Source organism: Pseudorca crassidens, chromosome 8 (assembly GCF_039906515.1).
Source record: "Pseudorca crassidens isolate mPseCra1 chromosome 8, mPseCra1.hap1, whole genome shotgun sequence".
Lineage (NCBI taxonomy): Eukaryota > Metazoa > Chordata > Mammalia > Artiodactyla > Delphinidae > Pseudorca > Pseudorca crassidens.
The window spans coordinates 31,672,116-31,691,040 of record NC_090303.1 but is presented as its reverse complement, the minus strand read 5'-3'; the positions used below and the strand labels follow the sequence as shown (position 1 = coordinate 31,691,040).

Here is an 18,925-nt window from a genome sequence, read left to right as displayed (position 1 = left end):
TTTCAGAAGTTTGCTAAGCTTCTTGGACCAATAAGTTTATTCCTTTCCCAGATCCAGGAACTTATAGCTTTATTTTTTTTTTAACGTATTTTCTGCACCAATCTCTTGCCCCTCTCCTTCTGGGATTCCAAAGATGCAAACATTATATCTTCTGCTATTGTCCAACAGGTCCCTGAGGCTCTGGTTCTTCAGTTTGGATAATTTCTATTGATCTATTTTCAAATTCATACACAGCTCTATTATCTCCACTCTGCTATAGAACCCCACCTAGTAAATGTTTTCAGATATTTTGCTTTTATGTACTGAAATTTCCACGTGGTCCTTTATGAGGTTTTTATTTCTCAATTCAGAACTTCTATCTTTCTATTCATTTCAAGAATATTTACCTTACATCATGGAGCATGGTTTTAATGGTTGATTTAACATCTTTGCCTGATAACTTATCTCGGGATTGGCATCTTTGATTGTCTTTTCCTCTGACAATTGGTCATATTTTCCTGGTTCTTTATACGTGAAGTAACTTTAAGTTTTATATTGGATGTTTTAAATATTATCTTGACACTCTAAATCCTATTAAAATCCCTAAAATATGTTGATTTTTGTTTTGTTTTGGGTTTTTTTGGTAGGCAATAGACCCAGTTAGATTCAGATAGCCAAGTTCTTTCTTGCTTTATGTGGGCAGTGGTTACAATTTAAGTTCAGTTTGTAAAGCCTTAGCTATGCTTCTTTGGGCCTTACCGATATATATGCTGCTCTGGGATTTGGGTGGTGGTTTGTATCCTAGCTCAGTCCTCACATTCTTGGGTGTGAGGCCAGAACTTATGCTGGTCATTACATACAGAATTAGGGCATTCCCCTTTCCAGGGCTCTCTTCCCTGATAGACTCCAGCCCCCAGATCCTTCCTTTTCCTGCAACATTAATGTAAATAAAAAGTTTTAGAGTTTTAGCCTCTCACACTACGGCACAATCCTGGGCAACTCAAGCAGCTCTTGGGGAAAAGCAGCAAGAAAAAAGAGAAAAAATGGGAAGCCTCAATACTCTCTGGCTCACAGAGGGACCTTTTCCAGATACTCTGGCCAGAAAGAGAAGGTTACTGTTGGAGTCTTTGCTGTTGTCTGCATCCATAGCACAATTAAAGACAAAGGGCCCCTCAGGTTAAGGCTGAGGATATAGGAGGGAAAAAAATACAAAGGACACTCATTCCTATGATGGTTCTTCTTCAGATTTTGATCTCTCTCCCCAACCTGGCTGCTATTGTTTACTTTCCAAAGTAGATAAGTAGTTGCTTGTTGCATTCTGTCCAGAGTTTTTAACTGCAATCGGTAGAAGAGTGCTGTGGGCTGAACTGATTCCCCCCAAAGTCTTATGTTGAAACCCTAACACCCAATGTGACTATATTTGGAGATAGGGCCTATAAGGAGGTAATTAATGTTAAATGAGGTCATAAGGGTAGGGTCCTGATCCTGTAGGATTAGTGTCCTTATAAGAAGGGACACCACAAAGCACTCTCATTCTCTTTCTCTCTGCCGTCTGAGGACACAGCAAGAAGGCAACCATCTACAAGCCAGGAAAAGAGCTCTCACCAGAATCTCAATCAGCCAGCACCTTGGTCTTGGACTTGCCAAGCTCCAGAACTGTGAGAAATAAATTTATGTTGTTTAAGCCACCCAGTCTGTGGCATTTTGTCCTGTCAGCCCAAGCATGCTAAGACAGAGAGTTAGGGTAGTAGTGGACTTACTCCACCTTCTCTAGCATCATAAGTTGAGTTAACTTTTTGAAGGCTATAGTATGGTAAAGTGTACGGCATACTAAAAGACATAAGATAAACAGAACCCATGCTGTCTGAAAAAGGATACAGTAGAAAAATCAGGCAAGTTTTCTTAGAAAAATTTCCAGAGCTAAGAAAATTGAAATGGATAGTTTAGAACGCAGTAATACATAGAAGAGGAAGGAGAAAATCCACCTATAGGAAAAGCTTATTAGGAACTGGCTAGAAGGGAATAAAGAGGAAACAGAAGAGCGCCACTGAAGTGGAAATTGAAATGGTTACTCAGGTAATAGTTTCAGTGGGTAATAACCAGAAATAGACCTCAATGTCAAGTAGAAAAAAACCTTGTATCTACAGGAACAAAAAAGTATTTAAAAGCCAGGGCTAGAGGATGGAAATGGGTGAATTTATGTATAAAAAGGGAAATAGGAAAAAGGATCTAAACTTAAAAAAATATATAATACATTATATACTGTATTACCTAAATATGAATATATATAATGTAGTGATTATATATTACTATAGCATTGTGATATATAATATACAGATATATACACCTGAGTATTTTTTAATTAAAATTTTTTTTAATTACATGACAATCGAAACTATCTAAAAGGAAATAATGAATACTTACTATTGGTGCCAGACTTGTTTTACCTCAACATTATACATTTTGACCATTAAGTTTAACTGTTCACTATAAAATCAACAACAAAGGGCAATGATAATTTTCAAAGAAAAGAAAAAGTTTTAGAACTCTCTTTAGCAATAGCAAGAATTTGTCTTTCAAGTGGGAAACATGTAATTATAGGAAAATCTTTCCTCCCAACACAAAACAAAAGGAAATTAGAAATGCTGGATAAAATATAATAGATACACTTTTAAACATAGCAAGCATACAAAAAACCCCACGGAAATACTTAAGAGGCCAAAAATGAAAAATAAACAGAAAATAAGGGAATTTACAAAAACCCTGAAACTGAATGCATCAAATAGACTCAAAATACAGACAGCAAAAAGAGACATATCTACCAGAATAACCTGATAAATCCATCAGAATAATAAAATAGTTCAAAATTTCTAAGTTATCAACAGATCAAACTGACAAAAATGTGACTAGCATTTGAAAAACATAATCAACAGTTAGAGAATACACATTCTTCTCAATATGGAACATTTATTAAAACTAATCATAAACTAGGCCATTAAGCAAATCTTACAACTTTCAAAAAAATCTGCCATACAGAACAAATTCTCTGACCATAATTCAATTAACATAGAAGTAAAAATGAAAAGCTATTTTCAGAAACATTAAAACTAAACTTCCAAATAACACTAAGCCAAAGAAGAAATAATAATGAAAAGTAGAAATTACTTAAAAATGAATATTAGTAAACATAATACATATCCAAACTTGTAAATGTAGCCAAAGCAGTATTTGGAGAGAAGGAAATCAACAAAGCCAAAAATTAATTATTTGAAAGACTAATAAAATGAACAAATCTCTGGCAATAGTGCTCATGAAAAAAGAGAAAAATAACTAATAATCAATATTAGGGACGCAAAAGGGGACATCTGTGTAGAAAATAATACCAGGTATTCACTAATGGAGCTTTTGTTTCGTTCTTTAACAGCAGACTGAATTAAATGCAGATGGCCCTCTGCATCCATGGATTCAACCAACCATGAACGGAAAAAAAAATTTCTTTAATTCCAGACAGTTCCAAAAAGCAAAACTTGAATTTGCCAGGTGCTGGCAATTATCTACATAGCATTTACATTGTATTAAGTATTACAAGTAATCTAGAGATGATTCAAACTCTATGGGAGGATGTGCGTAGGTTATATGCAAATGCTACACCATTTTATATAAGGGACTTGTGCATCTGCAGATTTTGGTATCCAGGGGGTCCTGGAACCAATCCTCCATGGATATTAAAGAACAACTGTATACCCTATTGTTCAGAGGAGGGGGACAGCTGGCAAACAATGAGGGTAGGGAGTGGGTTTTTTTTAAAAAGCAGAATCTTAGCTTTTAACAATGCCATAAGGATGAATATGTGACTTATCTTTAGATCTCTTCAGTGAGCTTTGACTTTTTTAAACCATTCACAGTTGAATTCGTCTACTTTAAGTGTGTCACACTGAAATGAAAAATGGCAACTCACTAGAGAGTAAATAATTAAGAGGATATAGAAGACATTGACAACTGTAGAACAGAACATAGAATAGAGAAATCAACAACCTAAACAGACCTATAAGCATTAAAGGAGGTAAATTAGCTGTTAAAGTGCACTTGTGCATGCACACCGCCCCGCCCTGCTTGACCCAGTTTTTACTGGCAAATTCTCCCTAACAGATGATTGCAAGCTCATGCAAAATTCTTCCAAAGAATAATAAAAGATAAAACACCTTCATTTGTTTAATGAGGTGATATAATCTTGATAACAAAAACCAAAACAAGTACCAAACAGAAAAATGACAAATTTTGCTCATAAACTCAGAATCAAAACCAAATCCTAAATAAAGTATACTAAAACAATACATGAGGTTCAAGTTAGATTTTTCCCAAGTATATATGCATGAATTAACATTAGAAAAACTATTGATGCAATTCTTCACATTACAAAATTAAAGGAGACTGCTGGTTCCGGAAAAGATAAAGTAGATGTACTCTCCTCCGGTTAAATACAACCAAAAATCCTGGATATTATACGCAAAAAAAAACTGTAAGAAGATTCTGAAGGTGGAGAATAAAAGGAAGATTGTCTAGGGACCTTGGAACTCAAGAAATGACACAGCAGTTAAGTCCCTTTGCCTTGTCTATCCCAGACTGTGTGCTGGACAAAGCAGCAACCTGAAACCACAGACTTGCCTTTTCCTCTTGAGTTTTCTACATTAAATTTGATGGTGGAAACAAAAATTATAACACTAATTCTAAATGCATGTAGGGGAAATATCTAAAACAATTATAGATGAGGGAGAGTAATGTCTATGAAGAAAGGTAAGGTTTTTAAATTTCAGTCTGGAAAATGATGACACTAACAGACTGTGACAAGTTATGTATATATAATGTAATACCTAGAGCGACCACTAAAAAATATACACAAAGAAATACACTCAAAAAGACTAGAGATGAATAAAAATGGAATTCTAAAAAATTTTCAAGTAACTCACAGGAAAATAGGAAAAAGGAAACAGAGAAACCAAAACCAGAGGAAACGAACAGAAAACTACAAAATAAAATGGAAAGCCTATTGTATTTACCCACATTCTTGTTTACCATGTTTCTTCTTTCCTTTTAAAAGTTCCTTCTTTTATGACTCACTCCTGCTTAAAGAGGGTTCTTTAGCCACAGTTTTAGAGTTAAGTCTGCTGGCGATAAATTCCCTTCGTTTTCCATCATCTGAGAATGTCTAGATATTCCCTTCATTACTGAAGGTTAATTCTGCTGGATATAGGATTCTGTGTGGACATTTTACTTTCAGCAGTTGACAGAAATGCTTCCATGGTTTCTGATGAGAAATCTGCTATCATTCAAATCGTTTTTCCCTTATAGACAAGATATCATTTCCCTCTGGCTACTTTTCAACATTTTCTCTGTCTTTATTTCTAAAAAGTTTAATTATAATGTGCTGTGGCATGTATTTCTTTGGATTTACTCAGTGATGCACTTAGGTTCTTGAATCTGTATGTTTACCTCTCTTGCCAAATTTGAGAAAATTTCAGCCATTATTTCTTGGAGTACATTTTCAGTCTTTTCCTCTTTCACCTCTCCTTTGAGGACTCTGATGACAGGAATTTTAGATCTTTTTTTACGGTCCCACAGATCCCTGAGGCTTTTTTTTTTTTTTTTCAGTCTCTTATTTCTAATTTTAGATTATTTTGAGTCTCTGTTATTTGATTAGGAAATTTCTATTGTTTTGTCTTCCAGTTCACTGATTCTTTCTTCTTTCCCCTCCATTTTCCTGTTGAGCCTATCCACTGAGCTTTTTAATTTAGTTTTGTACTTTTCCATATCAAAATTTCCACTTGCTTCTTCTTTTTACTTTCTATTTCTTTGCTTAGGTTTTCTACTTTTTCACTTGTTTCAAGTGTCTTTGGAATTGCTCAGTGAAGCATTTTTATCATGACTGATCTGTGATCTTTGTCAGTAATTCTACCACCTTTTATCATTTCAGTGTTGACATCTATTGTCTTTTGTTACGCAACTTGTGATCTTCCTGGTTCTTGGTATGAAAAGTGATCTTCAAATGAAACCTGGATATGTTCATACTATGTTATGAGACTATGATCTTATTTAAACCTTCTGTTTATTTGTTTGTTTTAAATAATTATTTTTGGCTGCGTTGGATCTTCATTGCTTCGTGCAGGCTTTCTCTAGTTGTGGAGAGCGGGGGCTACTCTTTGTTGTGGTGCGCAGGCTTCTCATTACAGTGGCTTCTCTTGTTGCGGAGCACTGGGCTCTATGTGCGTGGGCTTCAGTAGTTGGGGCAAGCGGGCTCAGGAGTTGTGGCTCACAAGCCCTAGAGTGCAGGCTCAGTACTTGTGGCACACGAGCTTAGTTGCTCCGCAGCGTGTGGGATCCTCCCGGAGCAGGGATTGAACCGGTGCGCCCTGCATTGGCAGGCGGATTCTTAACCACTGCGTCATCAGGGAAGTCCCTAAACCTGTTTTAACTGGCGTTCTATGACACTGCTCCATCAGGGGAAGGTTGGAGGGTGGAGGGCACCACATTTCATTCCTGGCAAGTGGAGGGAGAAGTCCAAGTTTCCTAGTTGGCCTTCACTGACACTTGAAGGAGGGGTCCTCATTACCGCTGGGTGGAGGTGGGAGTACAGGCTAACTGACAATGCACTGAGGGTAGCCTTGTCACCCGCTGGGTGATGGTCAAAGATATAACTCTCCAATACACCTCTTCCGACACAACCTCATTACTGCTGGGTGGGGATGAAAGTCCAGGCTCTCCACTGACACACTGTGGGGGCAGGTGGGAAGAGAAGGCTCACAACCACTGAAAAGGGAAGAAGTGCCAGCTCTCTGCTTGGTCTTACTTGATACCACACTGTGGTGGTGTTGAGGTGCCCTGTTACAGTCTCATGAGGGTGGACTTCTAGGTTCTCCATTCAGCCTCTTCAGGCCTGGCTAGGGGTAGTGCCACACTTTTTCTGTGGTATTTGACTAAACTAGAGCAGATACTGTCTAAAAGTGTTCTGTCTTGCCAGGCTGTTCTATTCCTGGTCCTTTCGCTAGAAAGAGCAGGTCCTTGTCAGACTGTGTGTTTGTGTGTGTGTACATGTGCTTGTTGATGTCTGCAAGCTACTGGCGTATCCAGTACTCAGTGTCAGATGTAAAGCAACCAGAAAATCCAAGAAACCCACCACCATGCCATTCTTAAGGTCCTGAAGTCCCTAGACTTCTCCCTACCTTTCAGAGTCTTGTGTTTTATAGGTCCAGGGTTTTGGGTTACAGTAAGTAGGAGAAATAGGGGAAAGTATGTTCACTTTATCTTCCCAGAAGTAGAATTTCAATTTTATAGCCACCTCATCTATCTCTAAAGTGAATGATGAAGAAAATAACACTTCATTTATTCCTTTCAAACTTGATCTCAGGCAACTAATTTAGAGAATCTAAAACATAAAACAAGCAATTTTTTAAAAGCCTTGGGATTTTACTTGGCCTTAATTTCAATGTGAGCAAAAGTGTGATGCGGGAATCAAAAAGTCACTGTAATCTCAAATTACAGAAGTTAGCCTATCTGAAGCACTTTACTCAGCTTTGAGTACCACATTTTAAGATCTCGGTAAACCAGTGATAAACCAGAAGAATAACTAAGACTATAGTGGTTCCAGAAGATCGAAATAACTAGAGACACTTTACCTGGAAGAAAGAAAAAGGGTAACTAAGGAGAAAGAATTATAGAATAGCAACCGTTTAATATTTATGAGGCCCACAATTTTAAAGAGGCAGAAAAGCACAGTCATATAAGTTGGCTTCTTATACATAAGAATTTTCTAACAATCTAAACTGCCCCAAAATTGATGGCCCTACTTTACTGTCCTAAGTTCCCCAATATCAGAAGTATTAAAACAAAGACTGTATGTCCACAGGTTGTAAATATCATTGAGTGGATGGCTTCAGTAGGAGGGAAACTGGAGTAGTGATTTTTAAGCTATGATTCACAGCGCTGCCTGAAGTGGTGCTGTGGAACTGGGGTGTGACTGCTGCCGAGCTGACAAAATGCCCGATTTCCCTACTCAGCTTCAACCAGACCTTCCGCTTACATGTCCAGCATCTGCAGTGTCTTTTATTAGGGGAGGTGGGAGTGGGCTGGAGAGAAGGAGTATGCTTTAAAGTAAAAGTCCAAAAATGACTGAACTGAAGACATGAACTAAGGCCTCTTTGAATTTTATATTCTGTGATTAATTCTTTCTTTTCCTTTTTTAAAGGAAATAAATAGTTTTTATTATTATTATTTTTAACATCTTTATTGGAGTATAACTGCTTTATAATGGTGTGTTAGCTTCTGCTGTATAACAAAGTGAATCAGCTATACATAAACATATACCCCCATATCTCTTCCCTCTTGCATCTCCCTCCTACCCTCCGTATCCCACCCCTCTAGGTGGTCACAAAGCACCGAGCTGATCTCCCTGTGCTATGCAGCAGCTTCCCACTAGCCATCTATTTTACATTTGGTGGTGTGTTAATTCTTAGTTCTCAAATATAGTCCAGAAAAGTAAGATCATCATCTTATTAAGGAATTACTGCAAACAAGATTAATATATGTGGTTTTAAAAGCCTCCTTTTTTTTTCAATAATGGGGCTGTTAGAATGAATGAAGCTCTCCCCGTTACCTGTGTCAGCACAGCCTACATTGTGTCTGGGGATGAATTTTGGTTTTCTCTGAAAAAAACTGATAAACTAAACACCCTTTTATTTCAAAAATAAAAAGTAGCTAGAGAAAAGTAAATCTTATAAACCCATGAAGTTATACACTTTAAATTTGTACTTCTATCAAGAAAAACATTGAAAAAATGAGTTGTTATAATAACTAAATTTTGGGCTTCCCTGGTGGCGCAGTGGTTGAGACTCTGCCTGCCGATGCAGTGGACACGGGTTCGTGCCCGGTCCGGGAAGGTCCCACGTGCCGCGGAGCGGCTGGGCCTGTGAGCCATGGCCGCTGAGCCTGCGCATCTGGAGCCTGTGCTCCGCACGGGAGAGGCCACAACAGTGAGAGGCCCGCGTACCGCAAAAAAATAAAAAATAACTAAATTTTAAGTGAACACACTGTACTATTGAAATAATTATATAACTTCTCAGGACGTCCCTGGTGGTCCAGTGGGTAAGACTCCATGCTCCCAATGTAGGGGGCCTGGGTTCAATCCCTGCTCGGGGAACCAGATCCCACATGCATGCCACAAATAAGAGTTCACATGCCGCAACTAAGAGTCTGCATGCCACAACTAAACATGCCGCAAAGAAGATCCCACCTGCCGCAACTAAGACCCGGCGCGGCCAAAACAAATAAATAAATATTTAAAAAACCAAAAAACTCAAAAAAACCTCCCAAATAATTACATAACATCTCCAAAAGTAAAAGCAATTTATTACATATTAGAATACCAAAAAATGGGCAATATTATATGAAGTTTCTAGACACTTGAATCTTTAATAAACTACCTCATCTTGAGAGTTACAGATCATTTCATAATTCATATCTATAGTAATAACAGTGACCACCATAGTCGGCCTATAGGAACTTTTTTTTTATTTTAAATTTTTTAATTTATGTCTGACATGCGGGATCTTAGTTCCCCGACCAAGGATCGAACCCATGCCCCCTGCAGTGGAAGTGTGGAGTATTAACCACTGCACCACCAAGGAAGTCCCAACAGGTACTTTTTTTAAAAAGCATGTTTTGAATTATTAATCTTACCTAGCTTAAAAAATTCACACAAACCTCATTGGATCATCTTTCTTACTGTCTTACTGTCATACTCGTGGAATTCTTATCCATAAATCAACTAGAGATTCTATTCTCAACACAGTAGTTCACTGGCTTCTCAGAAATAACATTCATGGTGATGAAGTAAGTCTAAAGGCCTATGATCTGTATTTTGCTGAGGCATGACTCAGAAGATGGCACACAGGCATGCAGGAGGGGTCCACTTATGCGGTAGTTAGTCAACCCCGCAACTCAGCACGGCTATATCAACACGGTCTAATTGTTTTCTGTTAGAGTTGTTTACGTATTTTGTGAGCGAATTAAATGCTAAATGGTACACCAAATCAAGGGAATTGAGGTCTTATGATAAAATCCTTGGAACATTAGGATACATCAAGCTCTGCTGTACTTGATGTGTTTTAAAGTATTATTTATAAGATTATGTATAAAATTTTAAAATACGATCACCACACAATATAGTAACCATGACAATATTTCAAAATACTTTCAGACGCTCTGCATTCATAAAAACTTATTTTCTCATAAAAGGTAACACACTAATGACAGAAATTTTAGAAAATACAGAACAGCAAAATAAGAAAAATAAATAACCCTTTAAAAATACAGAACAACAAACTTTTAACAGAAAAGCACCAGTGATTTTTATGGATCTCATTTTAAATTGCAAAGGGCTGAATGAATTCAGATTTTGTTTCCCCATTTATTAAATCCAACCATTTGTTATAAGCCCACAGGACTGCTCAACTGATGCTTTCAGCATCAAAAAGCACAAAACAGATTAACCTTCAGATTAAATTTGAGATTCTCATAAATTATATTACCACACAGATTACTTATTTGAAACTACTATACTATTAAGATTGTAAAGATAATAAAAACTTAAGTGAAAACATCTAAGATCAAGTCTCCTTTAGGAAAACTAGATAATGGAATTGTGATAAAGTTATTATTTATTATTACGAAAATTTATACTACATAATATTTCTTGATGTTATCAGCTATGTTTTACAGATGTATATTTTTAATTTAAAAATATTTTATAATTCTGAGAGAACACAGCTCCCATCTTCCCTTTTAAATTTTAAGAGATTTACATTTCTGACATTAATACATTTACTGATTTATTTTTTTTAAAGTCCAGCATCTCTTTTACATAGCTCTTTTTTAACCTACTTACAGCTAAAAAATTTTCAAAGATTCTGAGTTTAATGAAGAAAAGATTAAGCAAACAAACTTAATGCCTGGATGCTTCTCTGTAAACTAATTAAAATACCAACTAGTAATCTTTGAAGATGGGCTACCTTTTAATTTAAACTTTTATTTTAATTGCATATAGAAAGTGATCCTGCTTCTTGTATGTGTCAATTAATATATTCAATATTTTTAATGCATCCTGGAAATGGGTATAAATCCAAGAATAGAGATTCTTTACAGGAACACAGCCAAAAGATTAGACCTTCTAAAATCAGTTTTATGTTTCTCAAGATGCTGCTTGGCTGCTACACACACCAGACTGTATGGTTTCTAAAATTTCAACCTTGTTAATATGAGAGCTGTTGGCAGAATAAATAATACATTAGCGCTATTACCTTTCAGCCGGTGACTTAGAATCTGTTCCAAAATAGCGGCAAAATTGTTAAATTCAGGAGAAGAATCATCAATTGTCTCAAAGCAGGACCGATCAATCAGGGTCTTCACAGAAAACCTATGGAAAAGAAGAGATTACGATTGCTTTTAAGTAGACTTGATTCATTCACCTAAATAGGAAAAACTAGAGGAAAGCAATTGAGAGAAGTATTACAGAAATACTTTATAACATTATATATTCTGAAAACTCCATTTACTCAAATTCATTCTGTCAATAGAAAATTTTACAGAAATATCAGACTTTTCACTTATATATTTACTATCTGTTGACTACATTAAGAGTTAGAAATAGTTCATTGTCCACAGAACCAGTAAAATCAGAATAAGAAAGATGAACAAAATTATTAAGTTGAAAGCCATAATACTACTTGTAAGAGACTGCAGCGTCAGACCAAAATGTTTCTAAGAGTTTCGAGCACAAAATGGAATAAAACAGGTTGTGAGTATTCATGAGGTGTAGATCCCAAGTTTTTATGAGCTATAATAGGAAAACTTACAACTCTGTAAAGTGCACTATACTTTTCCTTCTCTTCAGAACGTCCTTTGTCTCTATTTTTGACTGCCAAGTACCAGTGCATTTTTCAAGACTCAGCTTAAATGCCATCTCTTCAATGAAGAATTATCCTCCTACAGATTCCTAGCACAAACTAGCATTTTGTTGGTATTTCCTTTAAGAGATGAGTACAATTTATCTTACTGCTGTTACTTGTGTGGTCTAACTCTATTTTATTAGAATATAAGTTCCTTCAGGGCAGAAACATTGCTTCTGTGTATTTATATCTTCCTCAGCACATAGGACAATGCCTTGAACGATGTACTCTGTAAGTACTTGTTGATTTATTTTTAAGATCTATTTTGAAGGCGTGGCAAAGAAACATTTAAAGGCCAACGTCACAGCAAGACAAAAAGGAAGTTTATGATTTTTAACATGTATACCCTTCCTGTAACCACCACCAAAATCCGGATCCTGAACAGTTCTGTTGCCCCTAGCATTTCCCTCATGCTATCCCTTTATAACCATACCATCCCTTTACAGTCATAGCCTATGAAGGGTGATATGTGAGTGCCTAAGTAAAGACAATCAATAGGGTATGAAGAGAAGGGGATAACGATGAGAGTTGTTAAATCATTAGAAATGTAAACTATGAGGGAGATAAAGGAGTATAAATTGTTCCTTAGGTTTTAGGCTTATTGGCAATGCTTATTCAATCAGGACAAAAAAATATAGGAGACAAGTATAAACGCAAATATAAAGAGATTTGTTTATATGAGTTATATCTATCAACATTTACTACTATATTAGAACTGAGTAATGTCTAAAATACAGGCAGTCCTCCCTTTGCACATAAAAATGACTGTGCAAGCTGAAACCATGCAAAGTGATCCCAATAATCAATGGAAAGAATTACAATTATTCTGTGCCCTTTACAAATTTTTGTCAAAACATTAAAAACTCTCTCACTGCCAGTTATTATGTATAGGGAAATGGAAAAAAACAGTCAAACGTATTTATTTACTACACTGTAATTTAGAACATTAGCAATACTAAGAATTCATTTTTGTGTCCTATGCCCTTTTCATTGACAATACACTAGAAAAGTGCTGCCAATCTGCAGCAAACTTCTAATAAGAATAAATAAGTATAACGTTCTTATTCAGTAAAAGAATGAAACGCTAAGTGTTCCTAAAATGAATAAACAAAAACCATACAGTCTCCACCTCCACCTTTGACCTAAAAAGAAGGAAACTTCTGAATGTTTCCCTCTAATCTCTAACAGATAGAACGGAATGGGAAATCTAACTCTGCAATCACACCCGAGGTAGGAGTAATCTACCACTTCAAAAAAGCATGGCATCTAAGATAGTAAGCACATAGGTGAAATGAACTGAAAACGACATTTAAAGATAAAAATAATAGAGTGCTTATTTCATCAAAACGAGCTAGGATAGAACTCAATTTCCACCTGTAACAGCCTGGTAAGATTTTAGCCACTACTGTCCTCCAGGAATAACACAAAATTACCTAAGAAATTTTCTTCTTTGTAAATGTAATAGGAAGGAAAAGCCATGGAGAGTAACATATATCTCTGTAGCATCAAGAGCCATGTACAGATAAATCAGCAGTCAATAAAACATGCCTTTCTATCATGTTATTAGTGCATCATCTCCTCTAGAAGACACTATCTGCATGATGAAAACCTAAAATGGTGAACCTCAGAGCACTATATTACTTGTAACTCAGTATCTGGCTAAAAACTAAAACAAAGGTGCAAATATCCCAAAGCATATCATTAGACACAATTTCTGTTATTTCTAAGCATGAAGCTATTTTAAGGGTGAGAAAGCTTTTTAAATAATTTCTATTTTAACAAGGTTAATAATGAAGAAAAATAATGTTTCCCAGCATTGCTTTATCATTTATAGCCTACTCTCCTCCTGTCAACACAAATCAAAACTTCAGAAGGCAAATTAGTTCCTTAGAGTCCATGTTTTACTTCTAGCTAGCCAGGTCTTCCCACTCAACATCTACTTCTCTAGTCATGTGGCTAGTTCCATCATGCCAGAAGAGTGAGAAGCTTTTCCTCCATAACACAGTAACTAAGACATGCTATAAAAACCAAACCTGTAAAAAGAATTTCAATACATCCAAAAAACACCACACAGATGCTGAGCTATTTCCTGATAATGATGACAATATTAGTCATCTATTTCCCAAAAAGGACTGATTTTAAAATAATGAAATGACAATTTGATGAATGTCTAAAAATACCAAATCAAGTCTAAGTAACAGCTTTTACATAAGAATTAAAAAGTCAAAAATTTACATGAAAGGGTCTTTTAATTAAGTGTGGTTTTTGAAATGTCTCTCTCTTAAAAGATTTTCTTTCCCACCTTCAATGTCCAAAGGAAATTTTTGTTAGCTTAGAAATAAGAAAAAATGTGACTAAAACCATCAAACTTAAAGCAGGAACTACCTTTTTCCCTTTGGAAACATACCAAGAAAGGTGAGATGGTTACCAAAACTATGTTTAAAACAATATTCATTACACCCATATCAATTCCTTCCACAGCTCATAAGTTTGTAACATAATTGTAACAACAAATAGTTAAAAGCAAAAAATGTGACAATAAAGTCAAAAATAAAATTACTTTTCCTTAAAAAGCTAAAAATAGAGCTACCACATGATCCTGCAATCCCATTCCTGTGCATATATCCTCAGAAAACCATAATTCAAAAAGATACATGCACTCCAATGTTCATAGCAGCACTATTAACTTGACTATTTACAACAGTCAAGACATGGAAGCAAACCAAAATGTCCATCGATGGATGGATAAAGAAGTTGTAGTATGTATATACAATGGAATATACTCAGCCATAAAAAAGAATGAAATAATGCCATTTGTAGCAACACAGATGGACTTAGAGATTATCATACTAAGTGAAGTAAGCCAGACACAGAAAGATAAATATCATATGATATTGTTTATATATGAAATTTTTAAAAAATCATACAAATGAACTTATTTACAAAACAGAAAGAGACTCACAGACATAGAAAACAAACTTACAGTTACCAAAGAGGAACAGGGGGTGGGCAGAGGGATAAATCAGGAGTTTGGGATTAACATATACACACTACTATATATAAAATAGATAACCAACAAGGACCTACTGTATAGCACAGGGAACAGGGAACTATACTCAATATTTTGTAATACCTATAAGGGAAAACAATCTGAAAAGTAATACGTATATATCTATATATAGATACATATACACATATATATATCTAAATACATATATATCTGAATCACTGTGCTGCACACCTGAAACTAACACAATATTGTAAATCAACTACACTTCAATAATAAAAAAAGAATTTCTTGCAGGCCAAAATAACTTACTGTGTTAAATATGTACACTCTTTACTGGAAAGAAACTATTTAAAGAATGAAAATTCACCTTTAATACTTAGGCCCTGCATTAGTAATATACCTAGATATAGTCCCATATACACAGAGCAATCGAGTAGGAAAGAAATGTATTCCCATCTCTTTACAACAAGCTTATGTAATCTTAACCATTTATCAAACATGCTTCAGAAAAAAAATCATTTCACAAAAACCAGATTTTCTTATCTATATTGTTATATCCCTTTACATGGAATTATACCTTAAGATAAGTAAAGTACATAAAAGCATACAGCATCATCACATTTCAAAACTAAAGGGGGGGCACTCCCCTGGTGGCACAGTGGTTAAGAATCCACCTGCCAATGCAGGAGACACAGGTTCGAGCCCTGGTTTGGGAAGATCCCACATGCCGTGGAACAACTAAGCCAGTGAGCCACAACTACTGAGCCTGCGTTCTAGAGCCTGCGAGCCACAACTACTGACCCTGCATGACACAACTACTGAAGCCCACGTGCCTAGAGCCCGTGCTCTGTAACGAGAAGCCACCGCAATGAGAAGCCCACGCACCGCAACAAAGAATAGCCCCCGCTCGCCACAGAGAAAGCCTGCGCGCAGCAACAAAGACCCAAAACAGCCAAAAAAACCTAAACTAAAAGGGGTTCAGAAAAGTATACAGTCATTCATAAGAGTGATATTTTTTAAAAGAACATAAGTATCCAAGTTGTAAGAGAGAATTCTTTCCACTACTTCAGACCAAATTTACAGGATTCCTTATAATATATTATTATCACTATCAGTCTTTACCAAGGTGTGGGGGTAATGATCCTCTGCCATTAATATAATACCTACCGTTAATAATCAACAAGGAGATATGATACAGTCCACCCCAAATGTAATGTAAAATAGTGACTATGGATGATAATGAGCACAGTATTCAGGTATATGTTCATTAGAAAGAAGGTTTATTTCTTTTCTTATATTTCACATCAGAAACCCCCCAAATCGAAAGGGCAGACAGCAGAAGCAAGAAGAACTACAATTCTGCAGCCTGTGGAAGGAAAACCACATTCACAGAAAGATAGACAAAATGAAAAGGCAGAGGACTCTGTACCAGATGAAGGAATAACATAAAACCCCAGAAAAACAACTAAATGAAGCAGAGATAGGCAACCTTCTAGAAAAAGAATTCAGAATAATGATAGTGAAGATGATCAAGGACCTTGGAAAAAGAATGGAGGGAAAAATCGAGCAGATGCAAGAAATGTTTAACAAAGACCTAGAAGAATTAAAGAACACCTAGAAGAATTAAAGAACAAACAAACAGAGATGAACAATACAATAACTGAAATGAAAAATACACTAGAAGGAATCAATAGCAGAATAACTGAGGCAAAAGAACGGATAAGTGACCTGGAAGACAGAATGGTGGAATTCACTGCCACGGAATAGAATAAAGAAAAAGAATGAAAAGAAATGAAGACAGCCTAAGAGGCTTCTGGGACAACATTAAACGCAACAACATTCACATTACAGGGGTCCCAGAAAGAGAAGAGAGAGAGAAAGGACCAGAGAAAATATTTGAAGAGATTATAGTCGAAAACTTCCCTAACATGGGAAAGGAAAGAGCCACCCAAGTCCAGGAAGCGCAGAGAGTCCCAGGCAGGATAAACCCAAGGAAAAACATGCCGAGACACACAGTAATCATATTGGCAAAAATTAAAGACAAAGAAAAATTATTGAAAGCAACAAGGGAAAAATGACAAATAACATACAAGGGAACTCCCATAGGAGTTAACAGCTGATTTCTCAACAGAAACTCTACAAGCCAGAAGGGAGTGGTATGATATATTTAAAGTGATGAAAGAGAAGAACCTACAACCAGGATTACTCTACCTGGAAAGGATCTCATTCAGATTCAATGGAGAAATCAAAAGCTTTATAGACAAGCAAAAGCTAAGAGAACTCAGCACCACCACACCAGCTCTACAACAAATGCTAAAGGAACTTCTCTAAGTGGGAAACACAAGAGAAGAAAAGGACCTACAAAAACAAACCCATAACAATTAAGAAAATGGTAATAGGAACATACATATTGATAACTACCTTAAATGTGAATGGATTAAATGCTCCACCAAAAGACACAGGGTCGCTGAATGGATACAAAAACAAGACCCATATATATGCTGTCTACAAGGGACCCACTTCAGACCTAGGGACACTACAGACCGAAAGTGAGGGGATGGAAAAAGATATTCCATGAAAATGGAAATCAAAAGAAAGCTGGAGAAGCAATACTCATATCACATAAAAGACCTTAAAATAAAGAATGTTACAAGAGACAAGGAAAGACACTACATAATGATAAAGGGATCAATCCAAGAAGAAGATATAACAATTATAACTATATATGCACCCAACATAGGAGCATCTCAATACATAAGGCAACTACTAACAGCTATAAAAGAGGAAACCGACAGTAAAATAATAATAGTGGGGGACTCTAACACCTCACTTACACCAATGGAGAGATCATCCAAACAGAAAATTAATAAGGAAACACAGCTTTAAATGACACAATAGACCAGCTAGATTTAATTGATATTTATAGGACATTCCATCCAAAAAGAGCAGATTACACTTTCTTCTCAAGAGCACACAGAACATTCTGCAGTATAGATCACGTCTTGGGTCAAAAATCAAGCCTCAGTAAACTTAAGAAAACTGAAATCATATCAAGCATCTTTTCTGACCACCATGCTATGAGATTAGAAATCAATTACAGGGAAAAAAACGTAAAAAAACCACAAACACATGGAGGCTAAACAGTACGTTACTAAATCACCAAGAGATCACTGAAGAAATCAAAATATACCTAGAGGGCTTCCCTGTTGGCGCAGTGGTTGAGGATCTGCCTGCCAATGCAGGGGACACGGGTTCGAGCCCTGGTCTGGGAAGATCCCACATGCCGCGGAGCAACTAAGCCCATGAGCCACAATTACTGAGCCAGTGCATCTGGACCCTGTGCTCCGCAATGGGAGAGGCCATGACAGTGAGAGGCCCACGCACCACAATGAAGAGTGGCCACCGCTTGCTGCAACTGGAGAAAGCCCTTGCACAGAAACGAAGACCCAACACAGCCAAAAATAAATATAAATAAATTAATTAAAAAAAAAAAAACATACCTAGAGACAAATTACAACGAAAACACAATGATCCAAAACCTATGGGATGCAGCAAAAGCAGTTCTAAGAGGGAAGTTTAGAGCAATACAAGCCTACCTCAAGAAACAAGAAGTCTCAAATAAACAATCTAACCTTACACCTAAAGGAACTAGAGAAAGAAGAACAAACGAAACCGATCAGAGCAGAAATAAATGAAATAGAAACAAAGAAAACAACAGCAAAGATCAATAAAACTAAAAGCTGGTTCTTTCATAAGATAAACAAACTTTATAAACCATTAGCCAGACTCATCAAGAAAAAGAGGGAGAGGACTCAAATCAATAAAATTAGAAATGAAAAAGGAGAAGTTACAACAGACACCAGACAAATACAAAGCATCCTAAGAGACTACTACAAGCAACTCTATGCCAATAAAATGGTCAACCTGGAAGAAATGGACA

General features: G+C 36.3%; 1 protein-coding gene across 4 annotated transcripts in view; it reads right to left on the bottom strand.

Annotated features, from left to right (window-relative positions):
• The window catches only part of RUNDC3B (RUN domain containing 3B), a 147,525-nt gene that overhangs the window by 112,175 nt on the left and 16,425 nt on the right, over positions 1-18,925 (bottom strand). For all 4 annotated transcript variants that reach the window (XM_067746132.1, XM_067746130.1, XM_067746131.1 and 1 more), the window contains exon 2: positions 11,328-11,443. In XM_067746132.1, the coding sequence (XP_067602233.1) occupies positions 11,328-11,443 (116 nt within the window). The remainder of the gene's footprint in view (positions 1-11,327; positions 11,444-18,925) is intronic.